Source organism: Molothrus aeneus, chromosome 21 (genome assembly GCF_037042795.1).
Source record: "Molothrus aeneus isolate 106 chromosome 21, BPBGC_Maene_1.0, whole genome shotgun sequence".
Lineage (NCBI taxonomy): Eukaryota > Metazoa > Chordata > Aves > Passeriformes > Icteridae > Molothrus > Molothrus aeneus.
Window position 1 is genome coordinate 2,048,364 of NC_089666.1, and position 18,470 is coordinate 2,066,833.

General features: G+C 55.2%; 1 protein-coding gene across 1 annotated transcript; it reads left to right on the forward strand.

The window, feature by feature from the left end:
- The first annotated feature begins 728 nt into the window (after window positions 1–728).
- SDHB (succinate dehydrogenase complex iron sulfur subunit B) lies at window positions 729–18,055 on the forward strand. The gene is made up of 8 exons (XM_066563949.1): window positions 729–818; window positions 3,945–4,069; window positions 6,020–6,105; window positions 9,828–9,964; window positions 10,330–10,446; window positions 12,923–13,024; window positions 13,988–14,110; window positions 17,834–18,055. Exons 1-8 carry the CDS (start codon window positions 744–746, stop codon window positions 17,909–17,911), a joined length of 843 nt encoding a protein of 280 aa, XP_066420046.1. The 5' UTR covers window positions 729–743; the 3' UTR covers window positions 17,912–18,055.
- Window positions 18,056–18,470: the final 415 nt, after the last annotated feature.

The window sequence follows — 18,470 nt, forward strand, 5'->3', positions numbered from 1 at the left end:
CATAAATTTGAGATCCCAGATGCCCAGTCTTCAAATCCCTTTGGCTTTATTGAAGCTTGTCAGGGTTACCTTTAATAAACTCAAGATTTCAGTGATTTAATGATCAAAACAGAAGTGTGAGCCTGTGAAGTTAACTTGTGCTGGCTAAAAGTGAGGACTGCTTACAAGTAATCGTAACATTAATTAAAAACTAATTAGGAAAGTTACATCATTTCCAAGGGGGGCATTTTTTTGGCAGGGGCTGCCCAGGGAGTTTTGGAGTGCCCATCCCTGGAGGTGTCCAAGGAGGGCCTGGGTGTGGCACTCAGTGCTCTGGGCTGGGGACAAGGTGGGGATCAGCCACAGCTTGGACTTGAAGCTCCTGGAGGGACCTTGGAGGGCTTTTCCCACCTTAATGTCTCTGGGACTCTTTGCTTTCCAGCACCCACCATTTACCCCATTGGTGTTGGGGCAGGTCCACTTGAGGCAGGGGGTAGTAACACAGCTACCTCCATGCAAAACAACGATGCTGGGAATTAACGGAGAGAAAACAAGGGAGATTTAGGAAAGAAAAAGGGGGATTTAGGAAAGAAAAGGGGGTTTGGGGCATCCTGCCCCCGTTCCACAGGGCGCGCCACACCCAACATGGCGCCTCTCCTGAGGGCGCCGCCACACTCAAAATGGCGGGCGCACCTTCCCGTCAGCGCAGCAACATGGCGGCGGCGGGAGCGCTTCCGGGGCGGGCGGAACTGCGCAGCGCCAAGATGGCGGCGGCCGCGGTCGGAGTCTCCTTGAGGCGCGGAGTCCCCGCACGGCTCCTGCGGGCCGGGCCGCGGACGGTGAGGGGCCGGGGCGGCCGCGGGGGCTGGCAATGGAGCGGGGGGAGGCGTGACAGAGGCGGCCGGGGGCTGCAGGGGTCCGGGATGGGGGTGGAAGAGAAGGGCGGTGAGCTGAGGGGGAGAGGGAGCTGTGGGGAGGGAGCTGGAACTGGAGTTTGGGGTCTGGAATTGGAGTGTGGGGTCTGGAGCTGGAGTGCGGGGTCTGGAGGTGGATTTTGGGGGAATTAGGGATGGACAGGAGGGCAGACCTGGGGAAGGGGCTGGGGGCAGGAGGAGGTGAGGCAAAAGGGGGGAAGGAGCTGTGGGGAGGGGGCTGGAGAGTATCTGTGGGGTCTGGAAGGGAGAATTGGGGAGGGGAAGGGTGGGAGAGAGGGTGTGTGGGGTCTGGAAGGGGGAATTGGGGAGGGGAAGGGTGGGAGAGGGGGTGTGTGGGGTGTGGAAGGGGCTGTGCAGGAATTGGGGTGGGCAGGGGCAACAGTTTCAGAGGGCTCGGGGTGGGGCTGGAGGGGGACTGGGATGTGGTAAAATCTGGGAAGAGTGGATGGGAAAATGGGGTGGGGTGCGAGGGAATGGGGTCTGTGGGATTTGGGAATAGGGTCAGTGGCAGAGGGGATGTGGGGTTTGCGAAGGAATAGGGTCAGTGGGAGAAGGGAGGGGGCTGGAAGGGGTCTGTGGGATTTGGGAGAGGAGAGGAGAAGCAGGAGAAGGGGATGGAGGGAGGGGGCAGGAGAGATCCAAGAGGAAGTGAAATAGGGGAAAAAGGGCAGGGCTGAGGGCAGAGAGCAGCTGGGTCTGGGAAGGGTTTGGGGGATATAAAGGACAACAGGAAATTTGAGGAGTTGTTCAGGAAAAGGTTGGGAAGAGCAGTGGGAACAGGAGTGTGGAGTGATTCTGGGAGAGGGGAGCAGGGAAGGGAAGTGGAGCCCTGGAAAAGGCTGGGAAGAGCAGTGGGAACATTCCAGGAGAAGGTTGGGGAGAGCACTCCAGGAAAAAATGGGGATGAGCTGTGGGAACATTGCAGGAAAAGGTTGGGAAGAGCAGTGGGAACATTGCAGGAAAAGGTTGGGAAGAGCAGTGGGAACATTGCAGGAAAAGGTTGCGAAGAGCTGTGGGAACATTCCAGGAAAAGGTTGGGAAGAGCAGGGAGAGCACTCCAGGAAAAGGTTGGGAAGAGCAGTGGGAACATTCCAGGAAAAGGTTGGGAAGAGCAGTGGGAACATTGCAGGAAAAGGTTGGGAAGAGCTGGAGGAACATTCCAGGAAAAGGTTGGGAAGAGCAGTGGGAGTACTCCAGGAAAAGGTTGGGAAGAGCTGTGGGAACATTGCAGGAAAAGGTTGGGAAGAGCAGGGAGAGCACTCCAGGAAAAGGTTGGGAAGAGCAGTGGGAACATTGCAGGAAAAGGTTGGGAAGAGCAGTGGGAACATTGCAGGAAAAGGCTGGGAAGAGCAGGGGGAGCAGGGCCGAGGGTGATCCCAGCAAGAACAGGATGTGCTTGGGAATTCTGGGACAACTGGGCAGGGAGAGCCTCTGGGGTTTGATGGATCCAGGAGCAGCTTGAGGTTGGAATATCGCTCTGGATCCTGGCAGGGGGAGCCCCAGGATATGTTTATATAAAGCTTAAAAATTTTATATAAAAATACTGATAATTTTTCTATATATAAAAATATGTAAATATAAAAATCTCTATGTAAATGTATGTATCTGTAATTTTTATGGCTTTATATTTATCTACAAATATATTAATATAATGTGTGTATATACATTTATCTACAGACATTATACATAAAATACTTCTATATAAGTAATGTATATAAAACCTGTGCATAAAGATATATAGATGTAAAATATAATTATATTATTGCAATTACACATACAACCCAATGTACAAATACTTACAATTTACAAACACATCTATAAATACGTGTAATTTATAGACATACATAGAATATATTCATTTCTTCCATATGAAATGCATTGTTTATATGTACATATATATGTGTATGTATATATATATATAAATACAAATATGATGTGTTCTACATAATGTCTAATATACACTGTATAAATAAATACATAGACTATCATTTTAAACACAATATATAAATAAAGTCAGCATGTAATTATGTCAGTATAATGACAGTCAGTAGAAAATACAAATGCATACATATAATTTATAAACACATACATATAATTTACAAATAAAATACACCATAAACGATGTGCACATGTGTGTGCACATATATATGCATGTTTGTGCCTATATATTTATATATAAATATATCATATACAATGTGTGATATAATCTATGTAATGCAATATATAATATATAAATGCATACAGTATAATAATAATAATGTGACTACATGCAGCATACAGTATACACATATATATCCACAAGTAATTCCAAACATATATATCATTTTTCTTTGTATAGGTGTGTGTAAATATATACGTAGTTGTTATCTTTTTAAATATTTTTTAATGTATATGTGTATATATATATTTATTTAATTTTTTTTTATATATACACACATATCCATCTCTATATCTCTTCCTGGATCCCTCCTGGTGGGATCTGAGGCTGTTTTTCCCTGGATCTGAGGCTGTTTTTCCCTGGATCCAGGGTGGGATCTGAGGCTGTTTTCCCTGGATCTGAGGCTGTTTTTCCCTGGATCCAGGATGGGATCTGAGGCTGTTTTTCCCTGGATCTGGGATGGGATCTGAGGCTGTTTTTCCCTGGATCCAGGGTGGGATCTGAGGCTGTTTTTCCCTGGATCTGGGATGGGATCTGAGGCTGTTTTTCCCCGGATCTGAGGTTGTTTTTCCCCGGATCCAGGATGGGATCTGAGGCTGTTTTTCCCTGGATCTGAGGCTGTTTTTCCCTGGATCCAGGGTGGGATCTGAGGCTGTTTTTCCCTGGATCCAGGGTGGGATCTGAGGCTGTTTTTCCCCGGATCTGAGGCTGTTTTTCCCTGGATCCAGGGTGGGATCTGGGATGGGATCTGAGGCTGTTTTTCCCTGGATCTGAGGCTGTTTTTCCCGGATCCAGGGTGGCATCTGAGGCTGTTTTTCCCTGGATCTGAGGCTGTTTTTCCCTGGATCTGAGGCTGTTTTTCCCGGATCCAGGTGCTCCGGCAGGCGCAGACGGCGGCGGCGGCTCCGCGGCTGAAGAAATTCGCCATCTACAGATGGGACCCCGACAAGGCCGGGGACAAACCCCGCATGCAGACCTACGAGGTGGACCTGAACAAGTGGGTGTCCCTTGGGAATGGGGCTGGGGGGCAATCCCAGCTCCAGGGAATGGCTGGGAAGGGGCTGCTCACCCCTGGCACAGGGCAGCTCCTTGTGGGCACAGCCACCATGGGCGTCATCCCCGGAAAAAGTGGATTTAAGCAGATTTTCCATGGGAAACAGCAGACACAGGCACCATGGATGTTATCCCAGGAAAAAGCAGATTTTCCATAGGCACTGTGGGTGTTATCCCAGGAAAAAGTGGATTTAAGCAGATTTTCCACAGGAAACAGCAGATTTTCCACAGGCACCGTGGGTGTTATCCCAGGAAAACACAGATTTAAGCAAATTTTCCACAGGATAAAGCAGATTTTCCATAGGCACTGTGGGTGTTATCCCAGGAAAACGCAGATTTTCCACAGGAAAAAGCAGGTTTTCCACATTTCTGGACCATCTCTGGGATGGGTTACAGAGGTGCTGGTGGCTTTAATAAACTTGATTTATTTGGGAAGTTTGGGGGCTGCCACAGAAGAGGGAGAGCAGCTTTTCCCAAGGCCTGGTGGTGGCCTGGCAGGTGTCAGGAGCAGTGACAGGGGATGGGGTTTGAACTGAAAGAGGAGAGGTTTGGGTGGCATGCTGGGAAGGAGAATTCTTCTGTGTGTGAGGTTTAGATGGAATATTGGAAAGGAATTCTTCCCCATGAGGCTGGCACAGAGTTCCCAGGGAAGCTGTGGAAGTATCCCAGGCCAGGCTGGATGGGGCTTGGAGCCACCTGGGGTCGAGGAAGGTGTCCCTGCCCCTGGGAATGGGATGGGAAGGTCCCTCCAGCCCAGCCCCTTCTGGGATTGTGCATTCTGGAAGGGAATTCCATGTGCAGCTCACAATTCCCAGGGAGAGAAGGTGGGAGCTCTATCCACCCTTGCCATGGCTGTGGCATCTCAGAGCAGCTCCTGCTTCCCTGGGATCCTGGGAAGGGGCTCAGAAACCTCCCTGTGGATGCTGGGCCTGGATTTCCCTGAGCTGCTCCAGAGGGATCCATCCCAGACCCTTCCCGAGGGATCCACTCCAAACCATTCCCAAGGGCTCCTCTGGAGGGATCCATCCCAAAGCCTTCCCAGGAAGCTCCTCCAGTGGAATGCACCCCAAACCCTTCCTGAGGGATCCACCCCAAACCCTTCCCAAGGGCTCCTCCAGAGAGATCCACCCCAGACCCTTCCCAAGGGCTTCTCCAGAAGGATTCACCCCAGACCCTTCCCAGGAGCCCCTCCAGTGGAACCCACCCCAAACCCTTTCCATGGGCTCCTCAAGAAGGATCCACCCCAAACCCTTCCCAAGGGCTCCTCAAAAAGGATCCACCCCAAACCCTTCCTGAGGGATCCACCGCAAACCCTTCCCAAGGGCTCCTCCAGAGGAATCCACCCCAAACCCTTCCTGAGGGATCCACCCCAGACCCTTCCCATGGGCTCCTCCAGTGGAATCCACCCCAAACCCTTCCCAAGAGATCCATCCCAAAACCTTCCCAAGAGCTCCTCCAGTGGAATCCCAAACCCTTCCTGAGGGATCCACCCCAAACCCTTCCAGGAGCTGCCACTCCCACCCAGCCCTACTCAAACCCCACAGGAGCCACAGCTCTGGTTTTGGGGTGGCTTTGCCCCAGTGAACAATGCCTGGGTGGTGCCCTGGGTGTAAAATGACAGAAATTGTCCCCCAGTGTTTGTCCTGTGTCCCTCGTGACTCACAGGGCCAGGCAGGGCTGTCACAACCTGACCCTGAGGAGAGGTCACTCAGTGGTCACAAGAGTCTGACCCACCCTGCCCCTGGGCTGCCCTGCTGCTCAGAGATCCCTGTTTGATCCCTGGGATTCACACAGAATTCATGGGAATTGTTAAAAACCCTTTTAGGTGCTGCTGAGTGTGGGTGCAGGGGTCAGGCCCTGCACTGGGGGCTCTGATTTGGGATTTGTGCCACAGGTGTGGGCCCATGGTGCTCGATGCCCTGATCAAGATCAAGAACGAGATGGACTCCACGCTGACCTTCCGCAGGTCCTGCAGGGAGGGTAAGGACAGCACATTCCCACCTGGAATGGCCTTGGAGTGCTGTGTGTGCTGAGTGTGGGAGCCCCAGGAGCTCAGAACCCCTCCCCTCACATCCCTGGGGATAAAACACCCAAGTGAGCCAGGGAGGAAAACTGCTCTGAACCCCTCTCCTGCACCTGTGGGGATGGAATACCCAAGTGAGCCAGGGAGGAAAACTGCTCTGAACCCCTCTCCTCCACCCGTGGGGATAAAACACCCAAATAAACCAGGGAGGAAAACTGCTCTGAACCCCTCTCCTGCACCTGTGGGGGTAAAACACCCAAATAAACCAGGGAGGAAAACTGCTCTGAACCCCTCTCCTGCACCCCTGGGGATAAAACACCAAGGAGTAAAACTCCTCAGAACCTCTCCTCTTTCACCCATGGGGATAAAGCACCCAAATAAACCAGGGACTAAAACTGCTCAGAACCCCTCTCCTCCCATCTCTGGGGATAAAACACCAAGGAGTAAAACTCCTCAGAACCTCTCCTCTCACACCCATGGGGATAAAACACCAAGGAGTAAAACTCCTCAGAGCCTCTCCTCTCACACCCATGGGGATAAAACACCAAGGAGTAAAACTCCTCAGAACCCCTCCTCTCACACCCATGGGGATAAAACACCAAGGAGTAAAACTCCTCAGAACCTCTCCTCTCACACCCATGGGGATAAAACACCAAGGAGTAAAACTCCTCAGAACCCCTCCTCTCACACCCATGGGGATAAAACACCAAGGAGTAAAACTCCTCAGAACCTCTCCTCTCACACCCCTGGGGATAAAACACCCGAGTGAACCAAGGAGTAAAACTGCTCAGAACTGCCTCCTCCAACCCATGGGGATAAAACACCCAAATGAACCAGGGAGTAAAGCTGGAGTTGGTGCTCCCAGGGTGTAATGACACAGTTCTGAGCTGCCAGCTCCAGTAATTCCTTCCACAGCTCCCAGTTGTTCCAGTTTCTCTCCCAGTCTGGTTCTTCTGCCGCCTCCCAGTGCGTGGGGAGATCAGGGAGAGATTCCAGCAGCGAGGCTGAGAGGGCAGGGCTGGAGTGGGAGCAGTGGGGGCTGTGCCAGTGCTGCTGTGGGAATCAGACTGGGTGAACTGGGAGAGAGCACTGGGGACTTCGAGGAACAGCTCCAGGAATCTTCTCCTTGGCCCTTTGGCCGAGGGCAGGGATGGATTGAGGAAAAGGGCACCGGTGATTTGGGGTTGTGGCTGCTCCCAGATCTGGTTTGGGGCTGCTCACAGACTTCCCCTGGGAAAAACTCCTGAGTCACGGGTCACACTGGGCTGTGGGAGTGCATTCCTGGCTGGAATGGCTCTGGATTTAGGGTCACACTGGGCTGTGGGAGTGCATTCCTGGCTGGAATGGCTCTGGATTTAGGGTCACACTGGGCTGTGGGAGTGCATTCCTGGCTGGAATGGCTCTGGATTTAGGGTCACACTGGGCTGTGGGAGTGCATTCCTGGCTGGGATGACTCTGGATTTAGGGTCACACTGGGCTGTGGGAGTGCATTCCAGGCTGGGATGGCTCTGGATTTAGGGTCCTGCTGGGCTGTGGGAGTGCATTCCAGGCTGGGATGACTCTGGATTTTGGGTTTTACTGAGCTATGTGAGTGCATTCCAGGCTGGAATAACTCTGGATTTTGGGTTTTGCTGAGCTATGTGAGTGCATTCCAGGCTGGGATGACTCTGGATTTTGGTCCTGCTGAGCTGTGGGGTTGCATTCCAGGCTGGGATGACTCTGCATTACCGAGGTGGGTCTGCAGGCAGGGGCAGTCTCAGGGCAGGCAGTGCCTGGGGCTGTTTTGTCTGGGGTGGGAATGGAAAGCAGCACTCCTGAGGCACCTTTTCCTCTGGAATCTGCACGACAGGGCAGGAATTCCACACGGGCTGGGGCTCCCAGACAGCCACAACTCTTGCCCTGAATATTTTCCCTGCACAGGACGGGTTTTCAGGCTGGGCTGGTTCCATCCTGCCCCTCTGTGGCTCCCCCAGTCCCACATTCCTGCTGCAGGCCCTGCTCCCCTCCCAGCTGGCTGGAAAATGCCTGGGAGCCTTTCTGCAGTGGGAGGAACCTCGTGGCAGTCCAGGGACACCCTCAGAGGGGTCATTTCAATCCCCAACATTTCATTGTTGGGCTATTTTTGTGCCCCTGCTGCCTCCTGTCACCTTTGGGAGGGCAGTTTGTGCCCTGGGAATGGGCACGAGGGGAGGGGGGAATGGGGTTACATTCCTGAATTTCAGGGATGATTTGGGGCATTTTATTCCCCTTCTGTGAGGAGAGGCTGTGGGAGCTGGGCCTGTTTGTTGCAGAGATGGGGAGGCTGAGAGGGGATCCCATCAATCCCTAGAAATATTTCCAGGGGGTGCCAGGGGATGGTGCCAGACCCTTCCCAGTGGTGCCCAGAGACAGGACAAGGAGCAGCAGCCACAAATTAAAACACTAAAATTCCATTAAAACACAAAAATTCCTGCTGAACCTTTGGGAAAAAAAAAAGTTCTTTTCCTGGAGTGGAATTCCAGCTCCCACTTTTAGAGGGAAAAAGGGTGGAGTGAGGTTTGTGAGTTTGCTGTCACTTGGATCCATCCTGTGACCTCCAAGGCTGTGAAAGGAAGGGCAGTGTCAGCCTGGATTCAGGTTTTAGGGGGAAAAAGAGATGCTGAGCACCTCCTCTGACTGCTAATCCCATGAGTAGCTGGTTTACTCCAGCTTGGATCCATCCTGTGACCTCCCAGCACAGAAAGGAAGGACAAGACCAGGCTCAGTCGGGGCTTTTAGGGGCAAAAAAGGTTGGACAGAGCCCAGGGAGGTCCCAAACCCCCCTGGACACATTCCAGTGCTACCTCACCTGCTCCAGGGCTGGGCTGGAAGATTCCCAGAGGTCCCTCCCATCCCTGCCAGCCCTGGGATTCTCTGGCTGAGGAGGCTGCAGCAGTTCCCCATGTTTTAATGCCATTTTTGGTTGTGGTTTTGATTTTTTTATTTATTTCATGCCTCTCTCGGCTCCCACCTCGTGCCCCAAACCCGAGAGCAGAGCTGGATGTTCTCCCCTCCCCAAATCACACCCAAGCCCCCCTCATTTGCTGCTGGGGAAGGAGCTGCCCCATGGAAAAAGGGGTTTTGGTGCTGATGAAAGCAGCTCCCATGTTTGATCCCTGCTGAAGTTAAAAAACTTTCAGCCCCAGTGGTGAATTCTGATCTTCTCCTCATTTGGGGCATTTGTGGGATGGATGAAGACCCTGGTGGAGTGGGAGGAGTTTTTTGGGAATCTGGTGGATTGGGAAGAGGTTTTCCAGGACAGGTGAGGACACTGATAGAACAAGAAGGGTTTTTGGGGATGGGTGAGGCTGATAGAGTGGTGTGAGGCCACTCTAGGGGAGTGTCAAGAGGCTTTTCCAGAACCTGTGACGAGGTTTTCTGGGACAGGTGAGGACCCTGGTGTAGTGAGAAGAGACTTTTTGGGATTTGTGAGGATCCCAGCAGGTTGGGAAGGGCCTTTCCATGAGGTTTTCTGGGACAGGTGGGGACCCCGGTGGGTTGGGAAGGGGTTTTCCAAGACCCTGTCAGGTTGGGAAGAGTTTTTTTTTGGGATCCTGGTGGATTGGGAAGAGCCAAGCAGAGTTTCCCCAGGACAACCCAGGGGGATTTTTTGGGGGCCAGGAGGGAGAATCCCACGCTTGGCTCTGCTTTTCCCCCTCAGGGATCTGCGGCTCCTGTGCCATGAACATCGCTGGGGGCAACACCCTGGCCTGCATCAAAAAAATCGACAGTGACCTCAGCAAAGTCACCAAAATCTACCCCCTGCCCCACATGTACGTGGTGAAGGACCTGGTCCCGGTGAGTGCAGGGCTGGCATTGGCCAGGGGACAGCCTGGGCTGGGCGCAGGGCGTGGCAGCTGCCACCAGGGCCAGGTGTCACTTGGGTGGGTCCCGGTGACTCAATGTGTGCTGGCCTGGAATGTGGCAGCTTTGGGGAGGGAATGGCACCTCCTGCTCGGGTGCTGAGGTGTGAATTGGAGGTGAAGCTGTGCCAGGAGGGGATTTAGGTGGGATTTTGGGAAGAGGCTGTGCCCCCGAGGGTGGGGCCGAAGGGAGGGGTCAGGGCCCCACGGCGTGGACAGCAGGGGTGGGATTTGGGGGTGGGGATATTCCCTGATTCTCCTCAGCCCCATAACCAGATCCCTGTGCTTTTCCTGCCCCAGGACCTGAGTAACTTCTATGCCCAGTACAAATCCATCGAGCCCTACCTGAAGAAGAAGGACGAGTCCAAGGAGGGCAAGCAGCAGTACCTGCAGTCCATAGAGGACCGCCAGAAACTGGTCAGAACTGCAGCTTCAGTGCTGAAACCCTCCCAGAGCAGCCCAGGGTCACAGCTGAGCCCTCAGCCCCCTCCCAGTCCCACACCCCATCCCACAGGGTGGGACACAGCCCCACAGCTCAGCACAGGGAGCTGGGCTTGCCAGGGGGGCTCTGATCCCATTGCCCCCCATCCCATTCCCCTGTGGAATTCCTGCTGCTGGGAGCACTCTGCAGGCTCCAGGCTGGAGCATTCCAGTGGGGAGAGGGCTGTGCTCCCACCTCGCTGGGCTTTTGCAGCATGGAAGGCTCCTGGGAGAAGCTCAAGTGCAAGATTTGGGGTGTCTGTCTTGAGCAGGGGGGATTTTGAGGGGAAGTTTTTGAGGGTGGAGGAGGAACAGCTCTTTACAAGGCTGATGGTGTGGCCAAGGGTGGATTTCCATGGCTGCCACAGGGATTAGGGGTTTTTCCTCTGAGCTGCCAGGATGGATCCATCATTCCAGGATTCCGAGCTCAGCCTGTCCCTGCTCCACTGGGGAGGCACCAAATCCCCATTTTGGGAGGGAGAGGTGGATGTGAGCAGCAGGAAGGGAGGCTGAGCAGAGGGGTTCAGGGAAACACTGCAGGTGTCTGCAAGCTGACATCCCATAATAATAGCCCCTGGTGTGACACCCGAGCAGCCCCAGGGCTGGACAGGCTGCAGGAATCTCTGTCCAGAGGCAGCACTTGCAGCTTCTCTGATCCCTGTGAGCTCTGAAGGGACTTTCCCTGCCCTGGGAGTCCCCTCCTCAGCCAGGTGGGAACAAGGAAACTCAAAAGCCCCACCTGGAAAACAGCTCTTGATCCCTCTGCTGGAATTCCTCTCCCTTTGGGATCAGCCTGTGTGCAGGAGAATCTTGGATTTGGCTGAAAAATTCCTTTGAATCCTCGATCCTTTGGAGAGGTGCAGTTAAAAATGAGATTTGGAGTGAGGAGAGGGAGCTCTGCCCTCGGGGCTGGCAGCTCTTCCCAAAGGCTTGTTAGGAGCTGCTGGGAATTCTGGCACCAGGAATCTCCCTGAACTCAAACTTTTATCCCAAAATAACTTTCAGGAATGTGAATTAAGCCAGGTTGGGCTCTGTCTCTGTCTGGGAGAAGTTGCTGGGCCAAGGGAGGCTTGAGGGACCCTGAGCTCCTCAGTTTCCTGTCCAGGATGAGAAATCAGCTCCTCATCCCAGCAGGAATGAGCAGAACTGCCTGGATCACTTCCACATAGAACTCAGCTCCTCCTGTGCCTGGAATAAACCTGCCCATAAAAACAGGGAAGTGATCCAGGGGGGAAACGATCCAGGACGTGCCAGGTGCCCTCAAGGACAGGCTGCACCCAGGGCTGCCAGGCAGACTCTGCCCTCCCTTCCTGCTCAGCACACCTGGGATTGTCCACTGGGGACAAATCCCTGCCTGTCCTGGCTGGGATGGGCTGGGAGGAGCTGGGAGTGCAGGGGAACCAAGGTGGGAGAGCCCAAGGTGGGAGTGCAGGAGAGTCTGAGGTGGGAGTGCAGGAACCCAAGAAGTGCAGGGGAACCAAGGTGGGAGTGCAGGGGAACCAAGGTGGGAGTGCAGGAGAGCCCAAATTGGGAGTGCAGAACCAAGGTGGGAGTGCAGGAACCTGAGATGGGAGTGCAAGAGAGCCCTGGGAGTGCAGGGGAACCAAGGTGGGAGAGCAGGAGCCCATGGGGAGGAGTGCAGGAGCCCAAGGCAGGGGTGCAGGAGAACCCAGCAGCTCCCCTTTCCTCTCCAGGCCCCTTTTCCTTCCCCTGCTGCCCCAGATCCTGGTTCATTGTGTGGCTCCTGGAACCATGGAATGAATACCCTGAGCTGGAAGGGGGCCACAAGGACCCTGGGGGGCCCACAAGGAACCTGGGGGGGACCACAAGGACCCTGGAGGGAGCCTGGGGGGACCACAAGGACCATGGGGGGACCACAAGGACCCTGGAGGGAGCCTGGGGGGACCACAAGGACCATGGGGGGGACCACCAGGACCATGGGGGGACCACAAGGACCATGGGGGGACCACAAGGACCCTGGAGGGAGCCTGGGGGGACCACAAGGACCATGGGGGGACCACAAGGACCATGGGGGGGACCACCAGGACCATGGGGGGACCACAAGGACCATGGGGGACCACAAGGACCATGGAGGGAGCCTGGGGGGGCCACGAGGACCATGGAGGGACCACAAGGACCATGGGGGGCCCACAAGGACCTTGGAGGGACCACAAGGACCATGGGGGGCCCACAAGGAACATGGGGGGGACCACGAGGACCATGGGGGGCCCACAAGGACCATCGGGGGGCCACAAGGACCATGTGGGGCAGCTCCTGGCCCCGGTCTGGGAGGGTCAGGATTGTTCCCCTCAGGAATTGCTGCCTCACACAGGAGCTGCTCCGTGGGGACAGGGGTGGATCCCCTGTGTCACCAGCCCCGTGGTGACAGCGTGCCGTGTCCCCTCCCTCGCAGGACGGGCTCTACGAGTGCATCCTGTGTGCCTGCTGCAGCACCAGCTGTCCCAGCTACTGGTGGAACGGGGACAAGTACCTGGGCCCTGCCGTGCTCATGCAGGTGAGGACAGACACTTTGTCACCTGCCAGTGTCACCTGCCAGCGTCACCTGCCAGCGTCAGTGTCACCTGGCCGGTGTTGGTGCCTTGGAGTGGCTGCCTAGAGCAGAGGCCACGCAGGGTTAAGAGGATAAAGTGAGTGTTTATTAAAGGCTTCAGTAGGCACACCTTGGGCAGTCAGAAACCTCTGAGGCTACACCCAAAATGGACGATGGGCACGAATTTTTCAGACAATTATAAATTTTTAACCCCATTTGCATATCAGGGGTTCATGCTCCAATTACAGCTTCAGGTGATGAAGTCATTTACCCCCAGTTTGCTGCCCCCCAGCTCATTTTGTTTGTACTTTTTGGGGCCTGAGGCTGGAGGGTGTCCTTGAGTTTCAGGCCCAGAGCAGTTGTTGTGTCTGAGCAGAATGGGAGAACAGCAGCTGGCACTGTGTGGAGTGTGGAGTTGGGCACTAATGCAGCACAGGATCTGAGAAATACAGAATAGAAAATCCTCAGGCACCAATGTCACCAGCCTGCTCCCAGCAGTGTCCCAGCAGTGTCCCTGTCCCAGCAGTGTCCCAGCAGTGTCCCCATCCCCAGCAGTGTCCCAGCAGTGTCCCTGTCCCAGCAGTGTCCCAGCAGTGTCCCAGCAGTGTCCCTGTCCCCAGCAGTGTCCCCATCCCCAGCAGTGTCCCAGCAGTGTCCCTGTCCCTGTCCCAGCAGTGTCCCAGCAGTGTCCCTGTCCCAGCAGTGTCCCAGCAGTGTCCCCATCCCCAGCAGTGTCCCAGCAGTGTCCCTGTCCCAGCAGTGTCCCAGCAGTGTCCCCATCCCCAGCAGTGTCCCAGCAGTGTCCCTGTCCCAGCAGTGTCCCAGCAGTGTCCCAGCAGTGTCCCTGTCCCAGCAGTGTCCCAGCAGTGTCCCAGCAGCGTCCCCAGCAGTGTCCCAGCAGTGTCCCAGCAGTGTCCCTGTCCCCAGGCTTACCGCTGGATGATCGATTCCCGGGATGAGTTCACGGAGGAGCGCCTGGCGCAGCTGCAGGACCCGTTCTCGCTGTACCGCTGCCACACCATCATGAACTGCACCCGCACCTGCCCCAAGGTATGGGGGACAGCGGGGACACGGGGACATGGGGGGACACAGGGGGGACAACAGGTCACGGCCTGGCTTGGAGGGACATGGGGCATGGGGGATAGGGGCTGGCATGGAGGGGACATGGCCTGGCATGGGGGGACACAGGGCACAGCATGGAGGTGACATAAGGGGACACAGCCTGGCATGGAGGAGACATGGGGCATGGCCTGGCTGGGAGGGAGGGGACACAAATCACCGGGGCAGTGTCACACCCTGGCATGGAGGGGACATGGAGCACAGCATGGCATGGAGGGGACACGGGGCATGGGCTGGCACAGGGGGACACAGCCTGGCATGGGGGCACGCAGGGCACAGGCTGGCATGGAGGGAACATGGCCTGGCATGGGGGGGACATAGGGCACAGCCTGGCATGTAGGGCACACAAGTCACCGGGGCAGTGTCACAGCCTGGCATGGAGGGGACAAAGGACATGGGCTGGCACAGCCTGGCATGGAGGAGACATGGGGCATGGCCTGGCAGGGAGGGGACACGAGTCACTGGAGCAGTGTCACACCCTGGCATGGGGGGACATGGAGCACAGCCTGGCATGGGTGGACACAGGGCATGGGGCACAGCCTGGCACGGAGGAGACACGGGGCATGGGCTGGCATGTATGGACACAGGGCATGGGGCACAGCCTGGCATGGAGGGGACACGGGGCATGGGCTGGCACAGGGGGACACAGCCTGGCATGGGGGGACATAGGGCACAGGCTGGCATGGAGGGCACACAAGTCACTGGGGCATGGAGGGGACACAGGGCATGGGGCACAGCCTGGCATGGAGGGGACACAGGGCATGGGGCACAGCCTGGCATGGAGGGGACACAGGGCATGGGGCACAGCCTGGCATGGATGGACACAGGGCATGGGGCACAGCCTGGCATGTGTGGACACAGGGCATGGGGCACAGCCTGGCATGGAGGGGACACAGGGCATGGGGCACAGCCTGGCATGTGTGGACACAGGGCATGGGGCACAGCCTGGCATGGATGGACACAGGGCATGGGGCACAGCCTGGCATGTGTGGACACAGGGCATGGGGCACAGCCTGGCATGGAGGGGACACGGGGCACAGCCTGGCATGGAGGGAGCAGTCAGGTCACAGTGGCAGTGCCAGCCCTGCCATGGCACCAGGACATTGTGCTGGCCCCCAGCCAGGCCTGGGCACTGCCAGGGATCAGGGACAGCCACAGCCTCTGGGAATTCCATCCCAGGGCCTCTCCTCCCTCACAGGGAAGGTTTATCCCAATTTCCCACCCAAAGCAGCACGGGGACTCCTGGAGTGGTTTGGGTTGGAAAGGACCTTAAAGTTCTCTCACCCCATGGCAGGGACGCCCTCCACTGTCCCAGGGTGCTCCTGCAGCCCCATCCAAGCTGGCCTTGGACACCTCCAGGGCTGGAGCAGCCACAGCTTCTCTGGGAGCTCCATCCCAGGGCCTCTCCTCCCTCACAGGGAGGGATTTACCCCAATATCCCAGCCAGACCTCCCCTCTGTCACTTCAAACCACGTCCCCTTGAACTGTCACTGCCTGTCCCCATCCCTCCTTTTCCCAGCTCCCCCTGAGCTGCAGCAAGGCCACACTGAGGTCTCCCCATCCCTTTTCCATCTCTTTTCTGGAATTCCTGATGGTTTCCATAGGAAAAGATCCTTTCAGGTCCCAGCTTTCCCCAGACTTCCCTGTTTTGGGGACACCCAGAGCTCCCAGCAGAGCCAGTGCTGGGTTCAGCTTTTCCTCCTCTGACCCCAGGATTTGGGAGCAGGGCCTGCCAGGAGAGCTCCAGGGAATTTCTGAGCACTCCAGGGAATTTCTGAGCTCTCCAGGGAATTTCTGAGCTCTCCAGGGAATTTCTGAGCACTCCAGGGAATTTCTGAGCTCTCCAGGGAATTTCTGAGCCCTTCCTGTGCAGAACAGAGGGAGCTTTCCCAGTGTGGCTGTGCCTCTCCCCAGCCTCACTGCTCCCTGTCAGGGCTCGACCCCAGAGCTTTCATCATCCCAGAGCAGGAAAACCCCACAGCCCTGGAGTCAGGCTGTTCCCAGGCTGCCTCTGGAAATCCAGACACCCATAAAAACCTGGAATTCTGTCCTGAATCTCCCTTTGATCCCCATCAAAGCCCAGCTCCCAGGGACAGTTTGGCTCCAGGGGCAGGAGGGGAGCTCCAGCTCCGTGTCCTGCTCCAGGCTGGGCTCTTCCCAGGGAAACTGAGGCTGGGATGGGCCAGAGCTGCACCTGGACCCCCTGGAATTCCCACTCTGCCCCAAAACTGAGGCTGGGATGGGCCTGGACCCTCTGGAATTCCCAGTTTGTCCCCAAACTGAGGCTGGGATGGGCCTGGACCCTCTGGAATTCCCAGTTTGTCCCCAAACTGAGGCTGGGATGGGCCTGGACCCTCTGGAATTCCCAGTTTGTCCCCAAACTGAGGCTGGGATGGGGCAGAGCTGCACTTGGACCCTCTGGAATTCCCAGCCTGGCTGGAGTCAGAGCTGGCCCAGGTGTCCTGAGCCTCCCTGGGCTGGAAAGGAGGGTTCATGTCAGGGATTTTTAGGGAAAAAAGTTGTTGAGGAGCTCCTGTAACAAATATTTTAATGAGTAGCAGCACATTTGTGAATTTGCTACAGTTTAAATCTGTCCTGCAGTCTCCCAGCACAGAAAGGAAGGACAATAGCAGCCAAATTCCAGCTTTCAGGGGATAAAAAAAGTGGGGTAGCAGCAGATTTGGGAGTTTGCTGTCACTTGGATCCATCCTGTGACCTCCCAGGGGTTGGAAGGAAGGACAGAATCAGCTCAACTCCAGCTTTTAGGGAAAAAAGGGATGCTGAGCACCTGCTCAGTGCAGAGAGGAAGGACAATATCAGCTGAATTCCAGGGTTTGGGGGAAAAAAGGTGGAGTAGCTGCAGATTTGGGAGTTTGCTGTCACTTTGAGGTCACATCCAGCCTGTGACCTCCCAGGGTTTGAAAGGAAGGAGAATATCTGGCTGAACTCCAGGGGTTTTTTGGCAAAATGGGGTGCTGAGCACCTCCTGGACCAAGTATTTCTATGAGTAACAACTCATTTGTGATTTTATTGTGGTTTGAATCCCACCTGTGACCTCCCAGTGTTTATAGGAAGGACAGAACCAGCTCAACTCCAGGTTTTAGGGGGAGAAGAGGTGGGGTAGCAGCAGATTTGTGAGTTTGCTGTGGCTTGGGTCCATCCTGTGACCTCCCAGCTTTTAAAAAGTGACAGAACCAGCTGAATCCCAGCTTTTTTTTGGGGGGGGGGAAAGGTGGAATAACAACAGATTTGGGAGTTTATTACAACTGTAACCCATCCTGTGACCTGCTGGGGTTTGAAAGGAAAGAGAGTTCCAGGTTTTGGGGGAAAAAAGGTGGAACAGCAACAGGTTTGGGAGTTCAGTAGGGGATGAGGAGGAGGGAAGGGAGGAGAAGGAGGAAGAAGGAAGGGAAGGTTTGGGAAGGTTTGGGAAGGGAAGGGAAGGGAAGGGAAGGGAAGGGAAGGGAAGGGAAGGGAAGGGAAGGGAAGGGAAGGGAAGGGAAGGGAAGGGAAGGGAAGGGAAGGTTTGGGAAGGGAAGGGAAGGGAAGGGAAGGTTTGGGAAGGGAAGGGAAGGGAAGGTTTGGGAAGGGAAGGGAAGGGAAGGGAAGGGAGGTGCTGCAGCCCCCCCAGGCTCTGAGCAGCCTCTCCCACAGGGGCTGAACCCTGGCAAAGCCATCGCTGAGATCAAGAAGATGATGGCGACCTACAAGCAGAAGGCAGCGACTGCCTGAGGGCTGAGTGACCCCGGAGTGACCCCGGAGTGACCCCAGAGTGACCCCAGAGTGACCCCGGAGTGACCCCAGAGTGACCCCAGAGTGACCCTCACACCTGTGCCAGGGTTACCTGTGCACCTGCAATAAAGGCTGTAAAGAACAGCTCAGGCTCCATCCTTTATTATTCATTTATTACTCATTTATCATTCATTTATTAATTCCCCTTCATGGAGTGTTTTCCCAGCCCAGAGCTCCCAGGGCTGGGAGGGTCTGGGAATCCTGGGATTGGCTGGGAACAGGGAATGGGGGAGGGATCCTGAGCCTGAAATCCCAAAACTGAGGGTTTGGAGCTCCCAGGAGACAGGATGGGGACAGATCCACCAGGAGCAAGTCTGGTTTGTATTCCTGATTTCTTCTCCAAATCCCAGGAAAATGGGATTTTTTTAGGGATGAATTCTTTTCTTCTCAATGATATTTTAACCTCCAGATCCCAGTTCCACCAGGAGTAAGGTGTTCTCTTCCCACCCCATGGGACCCTGGTTTGTATTTCTGATTTTTAGTCCAAATCCTAAAAAAA